This window comes from Tauraco erythrolophus, chromosome 3 (genome assembly GCF_009769465.1).
Source record: "Tauraco erythrolophus isolate bTauEry1 chromosome 3, bTauEry1.pri, whole genome shotgun sequence".
NCBI classification, from domain to species: domain Eukaryota; kingdom Metazoa; phylum Chordata; class Aves; order Musophagiformes; family Musophagidae; genus Tauraco; species Tauraco erythrolophus.
In genome coordinates, this window is record NC_141467.1 from 92,281,530 (window position 1) to 92,298,370 (window position 16,841).

At 42.3% G+C, this 16,841-nt stretch overlaps 1 protein-coding gene across 2 annotated transcripts; it reads right to left on the reverse strand.

The window, feature by feature from the left end:
- Nucleotides 1-601: 601 nt before the first annotated feature.
- DERL1 (derlin 1) lies at nucleotides 602-16,767 on the reverse strand. Of its 2 annotated transcripts, none has more exons than XM_086608802.1 (8): nucleotides 16,542-16,767; nucleotides 14,401-14,512; nucleotides 11,020-11,084; nucleotides 8,686-8,712; nucleotides 6,541-6,636; nucleotides 5,811-5,863; nucleotides 4,535-4,585; nucleotides 602-3,290 (listed from the first exon to the last, which is right to left on the reverse strand). In XM_086608802.1, exons 1-8 carry the CDS (start codon nucleotides 16,692-16,694, stop codon nucleotides 3,152-3,154), a joined length of 696 nt encoding a protein of 231 aa, XP_086464928.1. In that variant the 5' UTR covers nucleotides 16,695-16,767; the 3' UTR covers nucleotides 602-3,151. The 2 variants fall into 2 exon arrangements, with proteins under 2 accessions (XP_086464928.1, XP_086464927.1); XM_086608801.1 differs by having other exon boundaries at nucleotides 4,535-4,645.
- Between the last annotated feature and the right edge of the window lie 74 nt (nucleotides 16,768-16,841).

Here is a 16,841-nt window from a genome sequence, read left to right on the forward strand (position 1 = left end):
CAGTTCAAGAAGCCTAACAAATTCATACAGTGCCATATGTACCACGTCCATAGTCTTCTTTGGTGCCTCTACGGTAGCAAACAGGAAAAGTGCAGTCAGATGAATGATGACCAGAAGAGTCATTCAGAGGATGCTCAATGTGTCTCCAAATCAGTTAAGAGCCTCGAAAGGAATTCTGGCAGTTGTGCACATCTGGATGGACAGAGAGAGGGTATTGCAGAATACCAAGCTCACCCCTGGAAAAGTAAGTGATCTTTATCAATGCCACAAAGTTTTAGGGTGAGTAGAAGGACGCTTTCTCCTAGAGAACAATAAAGAACGAATCATCAAGGATACAAAAAAAGCTGTAAAATTATAATAGCCCAGGAAGGACATAGACTGTCAAAACTCACAGTGACAAACAGACACAAAGAAAACACCTTTACAATTTTGCAACTGATCAGAGAAGACTCCCACCCCAAAAAACAGGCCATTTTCTTGAGTACTTTTATCAACAGCAGGAGGTGGTGTCACAGTGCAGCTGTCAGACATTCCCTGGAGAGGTGCAGATCACAAGGCTTGTCTTAAGCTGAAATACAATTGAGTGGAACAGAGACAGTAACAGAGATTAAAACTTTAATTTAAAACTTTGCCAACAAAAATTGATTACAAAAAGGGAAATTATCTGTACAAAATAAGAAAGGAGGTACTCATTTAACAAGAAACTGCCATTGTCAGTGTACGCTGGAGGGCAAACAGTGCTCCAATTCGAGTGACAAGTGAGGAACGAACAAACTGCGCTCGTAATACGGAATTCTGCAGTGAATTGTCCATAAACCTAGAGTAAATACACCTGAAGCAGCTCAAAATCTAATCCAGACTTATCAGAAGTCTATTTTCTTTGCAAATCTTTTCTTATCAATTTAGAGGAGGATGTACTAGAAAGCAAGACCCAGCCCAGTGCACTGGGCCAAGACAATGACTTTTGTCATGTTTCCTCCCACTCAAGCCTTCCTTCCGGCCTTCTGTACGAAGGTGTTCTGCAGTTTCAGTGTGCCAGGGTTTTAGCCGAGTCAAACTATTGCATCTTCACTTAACAGTGAGGTCCTGACTCAAAATGAAGACAAATGCTTTGGAGACACTGATATCACTATGGCTAAAAAGACCAGCTGCATCATGACTTGATGGAAACAATGGTTTTCAGACTTTTCAAGTTAGCATCAAATAACAGCTTCGCTCAACGACAGATTAGTATTTACAATATTGCAGTCCTCTTTTCTACCTACCATTTTATACAAAGAAAGAGACACGAGCATCTTTAAAACTCATCACTGAACAGACAAAAATGGCAAGTGATTTCTGAATTCCAAGTTTCTGTAAAACCTAAGCACACAATATGATCATTACCAGTTTTCTACGTTCCTCGACAAGCCGAATCAACAAAACTGAGTTGCAGTGAAGAAACAGGGCATGCATTACTTTCAAGCAAGCCAGTTGAATACTTCTAGTCCAACTGCTTATTTTCCAATCAGTTTCACATCACGTAGTATTTACAAGTTTTTAAACCTACAGAACCCAGCTCTAGTGAAGAAACAAAGTAGTAATAAAAACGTTTTGGCCCAGATTCACTTCATCTACTTATAGATACCTGAGATACCTAAGCTGGGGCAGAACAGCTTTCTGTGCCCTACCTACCAAGTAAAAAGACAGATAAATGCTAAAAGGAATTTCGGTCAGAGACTTGAATCTCATCCTAGTGACGATGCTCTTTTTCCTCCAACTATAAAACAAAAAGTGAGAAACTATATTCCAATTTAGAAGTCTTGGTTAAGCTTAGAGTAATTGTGTTCCTAGCTTAAGTGTTGTCATTTACGTGAACCTAAGCCTTACCTTGCTCACTAGCAGCTCCCACCTAGGGGAGCTGGGAACGGCTACCTTTTAAGAATGCTATGAGACATGCATGAGTCCTCCTTACAGCCAGGAAAACTGAGATAAGCAAGAATTTTGCTCAAATCCATGCGGTGAGTCAGTAACAAGCTAGCATTACAGCTTCCTGGAACTTAGCCCTGTGCTCTACCCACAGGAACCCAGTAAGAGGAATACTACTGTACAGAATCATTCCCTTTTCTATGTCAAAAACTTTTACCAAAAAAAGTACAGATACTAATAAACAGTGTACATAATTTCTTATTTGACAATGAAAGAGTCCTGTAGTAAAGCAATCTGTTTTACTGTATCTTGACCCTGGAAAAGTTTATTTCCAGCTTTGATTCTTTGATGTCTTAAAGCTTTTAAGAGAAGGCTGAAGATTCAGTTAACAAGCATAATGCTGCAGTCAGTACCCTTCACATTAACCACAATACGTTACATTTTCTAGTTTAAGTAGTATTTGTGCTACCCAATTTTGCAATCAAAATAGAAACCTTGAAGCCAAGAATTCACAGATCTCAGGGGGGAAAAAAAAAGCCAGACAACTTCAGTTTAAACAAAGCAAGCCTTGTAACATGCCATGAAGAGTTCAGAGATTTCAGTTCTGTGAGTATCTGTTATTGCCATTTCAAACGAAAGCCCACTTATCCTCAGTCTTGCCCATCCCATGCTGTAGCAGGCAGGACGAATGCTGCATGGCAAGAAAAAACTCCCCTCAATACACAGCTTAATAATGGAAATGAATCATTTGCACTTTGCTTTATGAATGCAGCAGAGAGATATCACTTAAATAATATTTTAAAAGACAGCTATGGAAAAACTCAGCTTCCTAAAATTGGAGTTAGTTTGATCCATCTGCCTCACATTGGATTCTTAACTTACCATGGTCAACAAAGCTTTTAACATACCAGGCGAGACAGACCACCATTAGCTTGTTCCATCACATCACAGAACAAGACAGCATAATGGATGCCCGTTGCAACAGACAGACAATACTGTATAAAGAAGGCTTTTTTTAATGGCAGAATCAAATTGGACACTATTGACTAACCTGGAGCAAGATCTACATTTTTCCCTTTTGGAGTTTTTAATTTTCTCTTGAATCAGAAACACTCTTCTAATCAGTTAAATCCAACAGTACTACAGAGAGCTCAGTTCTTAAGCATGCTCTCCACCAGGAAGAGTCGGTTCTACATCCAGTTAAAACAGAAGACAGTTGCTGTTTTCCAAGGGCAGGAGTTCTTCACTGATCACCTAGCCGGAAACCTTGGCCCCAGTTGTGTCTTCCACCACCCTGCTGATCTTCTGCAGCTCTTCTCATGCTAGCAGGTGGGACACCAAACCCCGACACTCCTCCTCTCCTATTTGGCAGCCAGCGGTACCTAGGACAAGCCAGAAGAGACGGAGAGAGTTTGAGAAATAGCTGTACCTTGGGGGTCACTGCCAGACTACTTTTCCATGCACTTCCTTTTAGCTGCTAGACTTTGCAGTAAAACTGGCTTTTCACAGCAGTACTTCACAGAATTCTTTCCAAAGCTAAGCCCTCAGCACATTGAGAAATGGGAATTCTGGGGAACTTCCATCGCTGGTATATGGTCAGATACAGTAATTCAAACACAGGGAAAAAACCCACATGATAAGGGAGTCTCGTTGTTGAGAAAAAATGCTGTGACACAAACTTAATTCTCCTAATTTCTCTCTCTTTCTTTCAGGGGAAATAATAAAAAAAATCCAAATCACTTCTGAGCATTTCTCTCTCCAATAGTTACAAAGGTCCTGTTATCACAGCATCTAACTATCTCACTGCTTCCCAAGTAAACATTCCTGAGGAACTGAGGACCAAAGAAACAGGAGGGCTTGCAAATACAAAGCAGAATATAAAGCCTTCTTACTCGTTACAACTTGTACAGAAAGTTTAACTGTAACTCAACTTTGCATCTTATAATTAAGAGTTTATGCTTTAAAAAGGGTTAACTGTGTTGCTAAATAAAGTTTGGTAGAGAAAGAATATTTACAACCCAAAGGGATGAGGACAAGGGAACCGAAGCTACAAACTTTGGCTTCTGATTGTAGTATTTCAATCCTAAAACAATGAACAGATCCCAAGAAAAAGCACTTCAGAAACTAAGACCTGCAGTCTCAGTCAAGGTGAGTGGTACCGATTGCAAAGCTGAATACACATTATAGTCCTGAACACGCCTACAACCGACTCCTGTTATTGCTACAGGTTGCTGAACTGATAGCTACTGTAACGACAGATGGAAATACAGAGATCACATCATGTACAGGAGAAAACAATTTTTTCGATACTATCTGATAATCATCAGATAATTGAGTTCTCTTTACTACAGCTCAATTCACTAGCAGAACTATGGACTTTTACTCTCACTCTTAAGAGTGGGTAAAGGACACAAGCCATCCATAGGGGTAACAAAGAATTCTCACATGGGCCACTTACAAGAAACTCCACGTTTTTGATGACTTAGCAGCACAGTCACTATGATAGTCAAGCAGGTTGATTTAGCAAAGTACTTTACACCTCATAATCCCAGCAAATGTAAGTCTGAGGAACAATACAGAAAATTGGATCAAACAAACAGTGAGCTAAAGAATAAAGCCAGCTTACAGGAACTGAGGCGTGGACAGGAAATTCCTTCCTCCCAAATCCATTGGATATTTAAACATTAAGAAGAAATACAGGTGTCCAACCAGATTTCCTATCAGCTCATTGATGACTCTGCAATGCAAAAGAAAAAGAATTGTTTCATGTGCTGTCTTCTCTGAAAATAAATGAGTGACCATCATCTGCCAGTTTTTACTGTTCACCTGCCACGGGCACTGCCGAGGTCGTAAGCCACAAAAAATATCCCTTCCCTGAGAATTTTGCAGCCACTTCTTTAGAAGGGCCAGTCTTCAATGCCAACACATCAACAGGCTGTTCCACCCTCCCTTCCAAGCCTCTTCTACAATCTGTACTGAAAACGCAATTAAATACTTGTTTACATCAGGGAATTAGACCGTACAGCTATTAATGTCTAAAATAATAATTTGCAGAGCTTGAGAAGTTACTGCTGTTTTCACTGGACAACCTGTCTCCTGCTGTACTGAACTGTTTTGTTCCCAGTTTCGCAAAAACACTGCTGAATGGAGGCCCTTGAGTATCTTCCATCATGCATAGAAACAGCAGGTATCTAACAGCAAGCAGTTTTCTCAAGTGACGGATGAGTCAGTAGGAGGCACAGCAAGAAAAGGGAACTTGGTTTTGCTGTAAGATCTCCTCCTTTTATAAATCAACCACATTTTATCGTTACTAATTGTGTTACAGCGGCACCAAGAGGCCCCAACCAAAAGGGCACCAAGGGGACAGACCATGCACAGAGGGGATTTCAGCATCAGGGACTTTAGTCAAAGAAACTGAAGACAGACCAACGAATTCAGCAGGTGCTAATACTGCACTCTGTCGGTTTGTTATCACCATTTTCCCTTGTTTCACAAGCCAAAAAAACCATCACATTGGGCGAGACTGTGAGGGAAAGAAGTAACAGCACCATCAGAGTCAAGCTGAATTTGTTGCTAAAACCAGTAACGATGACTGGTCATATTGGATGCCATCTTTCTTTGCCATGCATTACTCTTTAAGTAAGGAAAAGACCTAATGCACAGATTTACTAGAAAATAAACAAAATTCTTATTACTTTCCCCTCACCTACATTCTCTAATTCTCACATGCACATCTCCTCTTTGCATTTGTCTTAAATGACCACCATGTGACACTCAGCATTACCAGTCAGACTACACAGCTTTAAGCCTCTTATTTCAATATTGCTTCAAAATCCAGCAATAAGTTCAATAGCTGTAAAAGCTTTTGTAACTTCAAATTGGCCATATAAGTAAATACGTACGATCCACCAATGATGTAGTTGAATCCCAGAATAACCCATGGAAGGTAACAGGCCTGAAAAAGAACGCAATAGAGACAGCACAAGTTAAGGACATAAACCTGCTCATCTTCACACTACACTAATAAGCATGATTTTAACCTCAATGTTTTAGGCATTACACAAATCCTGATATATTAACTTAATCAAATTCTACCTAACAAGGTAGGATACTGCAAACTGAGCGACCACTAACACTTTTAGACAAATCATACTCATTTAGACATTGTAACTGGATGCACCTTTTGCACTCTATGTTCCACAGTAAGCTTCCATTTGAAACAAAGTCCTAATATTTCTGATTTTGAACAGGTCTGGAAACAATGATCACAAGAGTTTTCACTACAAGATCTGGCAGAAACAGACGACGTTTGTACAGGAAAAAACAATTTAAAGTATCAACATTTTGTCACTATGGTGTCACTACAATTCAGCTTTTATCCAGGTTAATGTTTACCAGAAATGTTTTCCTCTTTTCAGACCGATGAATTTCAGTTGTCAGGACATCTTTTCAGTAAAGTCACACTGAGTGACACTGTATGGAAGACCATGAAGAAATTTGTCTTTGCTGCATCTCAAGGACTATACAGTTATAAGACATCTTTAAAAAGAGAAAATACTTATATTTTTTCCCCTCACCCCATTGATGTGCATCTTCTGGGCAGAAACATTTCTAATATCCTGTCTGACATACCTTAAATCTTGTTCCAAACCAAAATGATACAATCATGTCTCTGTTCAGCTGGGCCCACACATAAAGCACCGACATGATGAGTGGAATCATCAGCAACTGCAATGTTAAAAAAAACCAAAACAAACCAAACAAAAAACAAACACACACAAAAAGTTACCATCACTTTCACAGAAGCCCAAGAAACTTAAACAGGCAACAGGAGCTATAGGCTTAAGAAATGGCTTGTAAACATGATGTATCAGCAGAATCTTTAAAGATTGCCCCAGAATCTTTGCAACCACGTGTCACGGATCTCTTCAAAAGCTATTGTGAAAGCTAAGCAGGAGAACCCACTTGGTCATTCTCTTTTGCAAGACCATGCCAAAGCAAAGGGCTCCAACTTGCACCAGTGAAAGAGCAGCTGTGGTGAGCTCCCCTGCTCCCAGCTGCTTGGTACCACACCTGCAGCAGAATCAGTGACACATTTGTGCCACAATCATTTCCATTCACAACCCAGGGCACTAAGCCAAACACACCCATCTGGGGCTAAGCTAATATGCCAGATAAAATGGCCAGCTACATCCCCCTCAGAGTACCACAGAGGGAAGGTGCACCAGTAAATGACCATTTCCGAGTACCGCAGCCAGCCTTGGCAAAGCCACCTTGGTAGAGCTCAAAGTTAAGCCGTGCTCCCTGCCAGGAGATGAGACTGTTTCAAATACCTCCTTACTGCTGCTGCATATTAGCTGATTGGACTATTTCTAGTGAAGCAAACAAAATTCTGGTTTAGCTATCTGCTGGTTTCTAAACTGAAGACAGACTGTGCCATCAACATTCCCATGAACTGGTTCAATGCTATGAACCAGCTTGTGTGTTCGAAAAAGAGGTTCAAACTCATCCCTTCAGGGGGTACCACTATTTAACAGGTTCCACATTAAAGCCGGCACACCGGCATCAGTCCAGCCTTCCCCAAGCCCTACAGTGCACCAGCAGGCTGACTCATCACATAAGAACCTTAAGGTCTTTATTAAAACCATTTTTATCTTACTGGAAAAACAAAGTTATATCTAATTTCTGAAAGTACTTGACACGGAAATAGAGCCCCAGCTACCCTACTCTATCTTCTCACTTTCAAGCAAGCTGCTCAACACAAGTAAAAAAATGTATTTCTAATAAAAACACATTTGTACATCAAACAACTGATTCTCTTTTAATATTTTGTATGCAGCTCTAAAACCATTTTAAGTACCTTTTAAGAAAAGATACAAATCAACAAAATCAGTTTAAAACTCATACAACATATGAGTGACTTCAGCATATTTGTGAAGAATTTTGTGGTGTCTTCCCAACAGCAAAAAAAGTTTAAGTGCAAAGTTATGGACAGCCCTTAACAGAACTCAGTCCTGACTGCAGATGCATAATCATTATTTTTGTCTAGTAGGGGAGCCTGATAAGTGATCTAACAAATGCTAAGATAATATTGTACAGAATATTAGAGATATTGGTGCAGGCATTGGGAGATGGGGACAGAATAGGATGAGGAGGGAACAGCAGAGGCAGGCTGAAGACATGCAGTTCCCTGATACTCTGTTGTGTCCCAAGAAACACTCCCTCATTTCCCTCCTTAATATTTGGGGGATAAGAACTACCTCGGTTCTTTAGACCACTGTTTTAACCATTCTTGTGAGGATTTTGTACTTCACAGTTCTGATCTGAACCTGAAGCTGCATTTTTCACAAAAAGATCTTCAGTTGGCAAGTAAAAACCACACTGAATTTGAGAAGACTAATGAACCCAAGAATCATTTTTAGCTAAAAAAGCAAGAATGCAGACCCACATTAATTAGAAGAAACGGTGCACAGGTGACACCTTGTGTCCATTTTAGTAAAAGGCTGAACACTTCCTGGCTGCACACAGAGCCACCTTCACTCCTTGACTCCCTAACTGGGTTAGGAGTGGCAGAGTCAGATGCAGGCTTGTGACATTAGCTGAGGCTAACCTAAACTAAAAAACTAACAATACACCCACAGCACTTCATTTCAATGTAGACTAAACCAGCCTGGCTTAACTATGTTCTGCAGTTACGTCGATAATGCTCTCTATGAAGTCATTAAGCAGTCAGAAAGTTCCCTACGATTATTATTTCAGAAACTGCACTGCACTTACCTGCATGTCCATCGCCAAGCCAGTTATCTGTCATCGCACCATTAAGGAAAACGCAGCAAAACCTTATAGACTGGAGCAACACGAAGAAGCTGCACACATGCTGAGCACACACGCAAAGGCCTTTACTGTTCAAAATTAAAACAGCCTTCCTGTGTAGTATTACATTAAGCACTGGAAAAAATGAAAACCTCCAACAATCTAGAGACTTACATACAGTTTCAATAATTGCTTTTCAGTAGCCTTTCAAGCTGCCACCTCAAGTCGTTACCCCAAGGGCTGACGGATGCACTGGCCTCCTTTCCATGATGAAACTGGCTAACGACAAACTCAATCAGTCCTTGCATAGAAGCATGTTACAGGTTTAACAGCTGGATTCTTTCATAGTTTTTTTAAGTCAGTTTTCTAACTAATAATACCAAATCATAAAAACATATCAATATGTTGCCACAGCCATAGAAAATAAATAATTTCTTGAAGCGCATCAATGTAGGCTTTTAATACTACTCTCCTACCTCAGAAGCCAAAGGATCTACTTGCTGTGGTAACTGCTGAGCACAAACAATCGCTGAAGAATTTTGCTATGATTAGAATGCTTTTAACAGTTCACAAATGTGTATAAAATGCCATTAAGCATTTTCCCAGATCACATATCCAGGTTGCTCCATACATCACACAGGGAACAAGCAGCTGGAAGCTTTTAAATGACCAGTTTGCAAGTCAAGTCACAATCAGATTCATCTAATAGCTCACAGCCAACAGCCTGCAACCACAATGAAGCTGATGGTTTTCTTAACAACATAACTAAACCCACATTGTTTTCCTAGTTACTGCTGTGGCTCAACAGGACTAACAGGAATAGCAAATCCCTCCATACTGTGGAATGCGACTAGAGATAGTTAACCTATTGATAAAGGCGACAGCATTTCTACACACTGGCTTTCCTGGCTGTATCTAGTTCACACTGATGTCACCGCTCCCTTTTTCCACATGCTGTGCCACTGCAAATTGCTACAAGGACACAGCAACAACACAGAGAATGGGAGCATCCAAGGATGGAGTTTCCACAACATCTCCTGGCAACTAATGCCAGTGTTTGACTGCCCTTACAGTAAAAAGAGTCTTTCTTACATTTAAATGGAATTTTCTGTGCTTCATTTTGTGCCTTTTCTCTCTTGTCCCTCCACTGAGAGAAGTCTGGCTCCATTTCCTTTACTCCCTCCCCCATCAGGTATTTATCCACATCGATAAAAAAACCCTGAGCCTCTTGTTTTCCAGGCTGCACGATTCCAGCTCTCAGCCTCTCCTTATGTGACAGATGTGCCAACCTTTCAGTCTTCTTTGTGACCCTTCACTGGACTCAATCCAGTATGCCCATGTCTCTCTGGTACTTGGGAGCTAGATGTAGGCCCTCATATGTATTACAAGGGCTGAGCAGAGAGAAATATCACCTCCCAAAACCTGCTGGCAATGCTTTGCCTAATGCAGCCCAGGAGGCTGGTGGCCACCTTTGCCGCAAAGGCAAATTGCTGGCTCATGGTCACCTTGGTGTCCAGCAGGATACCCAGGGCCTTTTCTGCCAAGATGCTTTGCAGACTGTCAGTCTCCAGCCTGTCCTGGTGCCTGAGGCTGTTCCTCCCCAGGGGCAGGACTCTGCACTTCCCTTTGCCAAGCTTTGAGACTCCTGACCAGCACATTTCGCCAGCCTCTCAGGATCCCTCTGAATGGTAGCACAACCATGTGGTCTATCAACAACTCCTCCCAGTTTTGTATCCAACACCTAAAGAATATTCACATAGAACAGCACAGTTCAGGGAAAAACTGTTTCCCGACATTCCCAAACCAACAAGCCCAGGTTCTTCAGGAAGACGGCTCAGTGCAGGTATCACTGCTTTCACAGGCTCAGACGACTTGGACCCAGGGGGTAAAGGATCTCTCCACAAGGTACCCCTGAATTTCCAACTGAGGGAACAGCAGAGATCAGACCTGTTTGCACGTGGCAGCTTAAACACAATGAATTCACTCTTAGCCCACGCGGCAATCCACAAAAGCAGCTAAGGGAAGCAATACACTGAACACCATGGAAGTTCACGCAGCACCAGCTGAGCTTCATACAAGCAGAACTCGAGTCCCCAGATTAATAAATGTGCTAACACAGGTATGTAGTGTTCTCCCTCAAAGTCACTCACTACCTCTCCAGGGAGACTAAAAACTCACCTGTGAACATTTGCTACATGTTAAAACTGTTGGTTGCTAAAACCTGGTCTTTGAATTAACATATTTTAGGCAGAAATAAAATAAAATATTCTAAAAGTCTGTTGATGAGCAGAAGGATACAACAATGCAGATCCAGTTAAACAGGAGCATGAACATGTAATCTGCTGGCCTTCCATCAAAAGCCCCTGTAAATAAAAAGAATTGTTAGGAAAGGTAGTGAAATCTTTGTGAGAAATTTTTTACTTTTAGGAGTCTGAGGAAAGCCCAGTTAATAACAGTTGCCCTACATGCAGTCTGTGGCCTATGATTTTTATTTTTAAAATTTTAAAAGGCCTTATAATACAAAACTACAGGACCAAAACATAAGACATTCAGCCTATTGCCTTAAGTGCACACACAGCAGCTCTACTTAAAAAAGAACACACTTTAACTCTGGAGAGAAGTGGTTTTAACTTCACAAGACTTCAAGACGGAGTTAGACCCCAACCTTCCTAAGCAGCTGCCAGTCAGAAGCACACAATAAGGAAATATACTTGCACAGAAAAAGCAGACACCAAGTTTAATGACCGAGTCACGTGAAAACCAGTCCTTGCTTAGGCAAATTGCATCCTCTTTGCATCACCTAGTCAGACTCAAGAGACACAGAGTTTCTACACTCCAGAAAAAGCAACATACATGACAAGGAGGGTACACGTGCGGCACATTCTGCTCCTTCTCCTAAGCTGAACTGCTTGCCTAACTTCCCATTTCAAACGTGTCGATTTTTTTTCAGGACAGGGAAACAAAAGCGGCAGAGTAACATTCCCCACGGGTCATACTAAACGAAATTATCCTTACATTCCCAGTTGAGTTTGAGACCTGGCAGAGAGAAGGGTTGGAAAACGAAACCCCTAACAACTCCTTGCAAACGTGGAAATCGTAAGCTCTCCCTCTTGCAAACTGTGGTAAAAGGCTGGCACGGACCTTGGCATTTGAGCAAGACTCATATCAGCTTTCATACAGCTCCACGCAGGCACGGAAAGCCTGAGAATGCTGCTGCAACAGACCCAAACCACTCAGCGACAAACAGTGCACCACGAACAAGGTGAATTACATGCTAATTAATTAAACACCAAAATGCCCAGAAAGAAGGACGCTGCTTAATGCTAGCACTATTTGGCTTCCTACAACTACCTTACGTGTCCCCAAAAACTTAAAGACAGACAAACTACTCTTAAGCGTTAGCTTTTTAGAATAACTAGAGTAACTCAGCCTATGTGAAACAAAATTGATGTTTCAGTCATTTTAAATTTATTTAAGTTCAGCCATGCAAGTTACACGATGAGGGGCGGGGGAAGAAAAAAAACACACTTTGAAAAACCTTTTGAAAAGTCTTAAAGTTGGAGAAGTCCAGTTTATGTGGTTTTCTCCTCCTTACTGTTGCCATACAACAAATAGAAACAAATAAAGAGAGGTAGCTGACTAAGCCTGTAGAAACCCCCAAACAGGAATTCCTCCAGAATAGGAAGAAATCAAAGCAAGTATTATTCCCTTAAAGTTTTCCACTTCTCATTATCTAGGAGATTACTAACAAGAATATTAGACAAACTATTTAAGTTGACTTTCCAGCAAATATCTAAAAAACTGTGCTACAGACTGCCAAAAAAGCTCAGTACAGGGGTGAGGTGAGCTCTAACCCACCGGGTCCTTCAGTAGGGCCCTGGGTATAATCCAGTTATCGGGGAACAGCTGCAGACTCATAATCTCATCACTCATACTGCTGGGGAGTGAACTCTCTATATTCCTTTTTCTCTGTTGATATTTGTTGTGTTCTTCTCCAACAGAAACAAAACAAAAACACATCAATCTCCTTTTCCTCAGGAAGCTAAAGGTCAGCTTGTTAGGAAAGCATAGTACAAAACCATATGTGTATTTTTGACAGCTAGCATGCAACACTAGTGTATGCTCAAAAACCATGTACAATCCTGAAAATAGAAGTTTCACTCCTGCAGTTTCACAGACTAAAGGAGGCACAGACCTACACTGGTTTCCACCTGTAAACACATTATCAGCAACTTCTACACCTCCCATTTTCAGAAGGATTCAAGCTTTTTTCATGGAGAGGGAGGACTGACCTAACCAAGAACTTCATTGATACCCAGAAAAATGACTGTAATGTAAAAGAAATGAATTGATTCAAACAACAACACAGCTGACTTCCCAGTTCCAAAAATCCAGATGTGTCGTACAGCAGGAATGTAAATTTACTGCTGAAAGAACTGACTTCCTTCCATGAGGCTTCTGCCACGCATAGACAACTAGAGCATTTTGTAAGTGTATGTTCAAGCAGTGATGTCTTATAATTTGCATATATTAATCAGGAACTCTTACTGCACATGGCTTTGCACAGTAGAACATTGTAACTGCCAGTACTCTCACGTGTTCATAACCCACTGCAGAAAAGCTCAATGAGAAGGAGGAACTGTTTCTAGCTATTAAACTACTACTTATTTTCACTAAGAAAACAACCAAACACAATCTGGCACTACTCCTCCCTTTTCCTGCTACTCTTCTCACAACTTAAAAGGGATTCCACAATACTCACAGGATGACAGGTTTACTGGGATCTATGCTCTGTCGTAGGACTTCCCAACCATCCCCTTGCAATGCATTTCCACTTACACCATCAGTTCCAAGACTCCATTAGAACTACACTGAAATTCAGGTTCGTAAAAGCTTTCAAAAGGAGCTTGGCTTTGCAAATACTTTAATTACTTACTTCAATTGAAACAATTTTTGTCTACTTTTAATGAGCTGTGCAATACAAAATGAAACCAGCTTTGAACCTACTTAGTAAGAAAAATCTCTTTTTTGAGAGAACTAATCCATTATCTTATCTCCCTTCTTCCATCTTAATTTTTCCCCTCAACTGAAAATCCAACTAATGCCTTAACTTTTTCACATTTCTATTTGACAGAGGGGTACATTTCATTTGAACAAACTATGTCTCAATTCAACATAACAGATAGAATAACACAGGTAAGCATAGTTGCCTTTTAAAAAAAAGGAAAAACTGATATTGTTATTTTCTCAAGATGGATAAACCCATTATTACATACGGTCTATCATGCTTCTATATAAGACATATGTTTCATCTATGTTTCATCAGACACAAGAAAACAGAGGTAATGTCATCTTTTACTGTCTATCCTTCATTTCCTGAAATCCAACAACTAAAAGTACCAGGCCCTCCTACTGAAAGATATCAAGTTTAGATCCTAAATGAACAGGCTCCTTGCAAAAAGGAAGGTGCTAGTCACAGAAAATCAGTTTTCAGAACAGTTTCCCAATGACCAACATAAGCAGACACAGAGATGAGTCATCTTTCTCACGATTCCACCCGAATCAGCCACAACCCCATTGCCGCAAACATTCCCAACAGAAGCTCTACCTGACAACATTTAGACTCTTATCAACTCTGGGCAGAGTTCACCATATGCATACAATTAATGGATAGCATACCTGTTTCTAATCGTGATGAATACTGATACAAGAAATACAAATTCACCAGGTACAGGAATCCTGTTCCAGGTCCCACTGGGAAGAAGAAAGTCGCTGTTATCGGCCGCCAGATCTGTCAGGATAAATAGAAAAAGATACATTTATAAACTCATGCACTCCTGAGTATATGAACTCATATGTATATTTTTTTTTTCTTTTCCTTCATTATCAATTACTTGGAAGATCAAGGAGGAGAATAAAACAGCCCAAGTATCAATTACTGCTGCTTTGGCAGCTTTTATGGTCGTTTTCTTTTTCTAAATCCGATAAGCAAAGCTGTTAAGATTACAACAGAAATCACACACAACTTCCCAGCTTGCTTCCATCACATCTTCATAGTATCGAGTCTGTACTTCGGTGCAAAAAGGATATGCTCTCAAGGATGCTATCCTGCTTTAAAAGCCTCCATGCAGAATCCATTCTTGCCTGTTGTACAAAGGCCAAGCAATTCACATGACAGCCTTCAGCATGCTATTCCAGACAGCACGCGCGGCTCTCGAGCATTTTGCATCTGCTTTAGACAGTCTCCCAACTATGAAATCCTGGGCACAGGCAACTGCATAGCAGCACGTAGCAAAGACAGAAAACGTCTGGCCATTTATGAATGAGCTCTTTAACTGGCAACACTTCCACATAGAGGATTAGGATCCTGAACATCACAGTTCCAGAAGGAATAACAGAACTAGAGGAAAAAAGAGCCATCTAAGCTACTAAGTTTTTGGGGACAATACATGAAACAAACTACAGATCGAGCTATCTTTTTACCTTTTTTTGTACTCAGACTTTTTTACTGAAGACGTAACGAGCACATATAATAGAAATTTAAAGGTTGGGATCTTTTCCTCCATTTCCATTTTCAGTTCATCCACGCTGAATCTGTAACCTCCCAATGCAAGGAAAAAGACTACGTCCAGTTTGTGACCACTTTTGATATTGCTAACACATCCAGAAACACCATACATCTGAAACTCCAGGACTTCAGTTGGTAGTTTATGTCAACCACACCTAGACACAGAAGCTGACAATCCCAAAGACAAGCTTTTTCAAGTTCCAAGCAAGAAACGCTCAGAAGGTGTGAAAAAAACACTTCATTGGCTCTACCTTCACAGAATCACAAAATCACAGAATCACAGAATGTTAGGGATTGGAAGGGACCTCAAAGGATCATCTAGTCCAGTCCCCCTGCCGGAGCAGGACCATCTAGATCAGATCACACAAGAACGCGTCCAGGCGGGTTTTAAACATCTCCAGAGAAGGAGACTCCACAACCTCTCTGGGCAGCCTGTTCCAGTGTTCTGTTACCCTTACTGGGAAGAAATTCTTCCTCATGTTTAAACGGAACCTCCTATGTTCCAGCTTATATCCATTTCCCCTTGTCCTATCATTGGATGCCACTGAGAAGAGCCTGGCTCCATCCTCATGACAGTCACCCTTTACATATTTATAAACATCAATGAGGTCCCTCCTCAGTCTCCTCTTCTCCAAGCTAAAAAGACCCAGCTCCTTCAGCCCGAAAAAAACACTTCATTGGCTCTACCGTAACATCTCCAGAGCCACCCGCAGTTTAGGACAGCTACATACCCGCCCGCTAACCCCAGTTCCCAAAGTCACGCCCACACAACCGCACAACAGAGGCCGGGCAAGTCACGTGAAGTTGCAGCCACAGGGTTTATGAGTTTATGTCGTGCTTTGGCACGACAACCGGCGCCAGCCAGAACACCTCCCCCCAAAAAAAACTTCGCAAAAAGAGGCATCGGAATGAGACACGAGATGAACTGTCTCGTGTTCGGCAGGGCCCGGCACCGCAGCTGTGTCACCTCGGCGGGCGGCTCGGGGCCTACGGGGGCAGAGCACCAGGGCCCGGCCCGCAGACCTCACGTAGGCTGAGCAGGACAGTAGGCCCACCTTCCCGCTGGAGGTGACCTGGATCCCTGCTAAGGGCTGCCCCGGTGCGCGACCCCCAGCTCCCGCCCGCAGCCCCCCCGCCCCACGGCACCGCGGCCGCGCACTACAACTCCCAGAGGGCCGAGCGCGCCCCGGGCCGGGCTCTCCGATGGAGCGAGCACCGCGGGGCACGCCGGGGCCGGCAGTGCGGCCCGTACCTGGAAGCGGTTGATGAAGGCGTCGGGCCAGAGGAAGAGGTAGACGGGGCTGACGAGGCCCAGCTTGCCGATGAGCGGCACCGCGATGGAGCCGGCGAACCAGTAGCGGGTGATCAGCGGGATGCTCCGGAACCAGTCCCCCAGGTCCGACATGTCGCCGTCACCGCGCCCAGCAGCCGCCGACACCTCGCTACGAACCCGCCGCCGAGAGAAAGGCGAGAGCCCGGCCACGCTCCGCCCGCCGCCGCCCCGGGCCAGACGTGGCGCCGCCGAATTCGGTCGAGCTGCCGCGACTTCCGG

Coding starts and splice junctions, on each gene's coding strand:
- DERL1 (XM_086608801.1), bottom strand. CDS start 16,694: ATGTCGGACCTGGGGGACTGGTTCCGGAGCATCCCGCTGATCACCCGC. Junction 11,085..14,400: donor TTCATCACGATTAGAAACAG/GTATGCTATCCA, acceptor TTTTATTTACAG/GGGCTTTTGATGGAAGGCCA. Junction 8,713..11,019: donor TTAACTGGATCTGCATTGTT/GTATCCTTCTGC, acceptor GTGCGATGACAG/ATAACTGGCTTGGCGATGGA.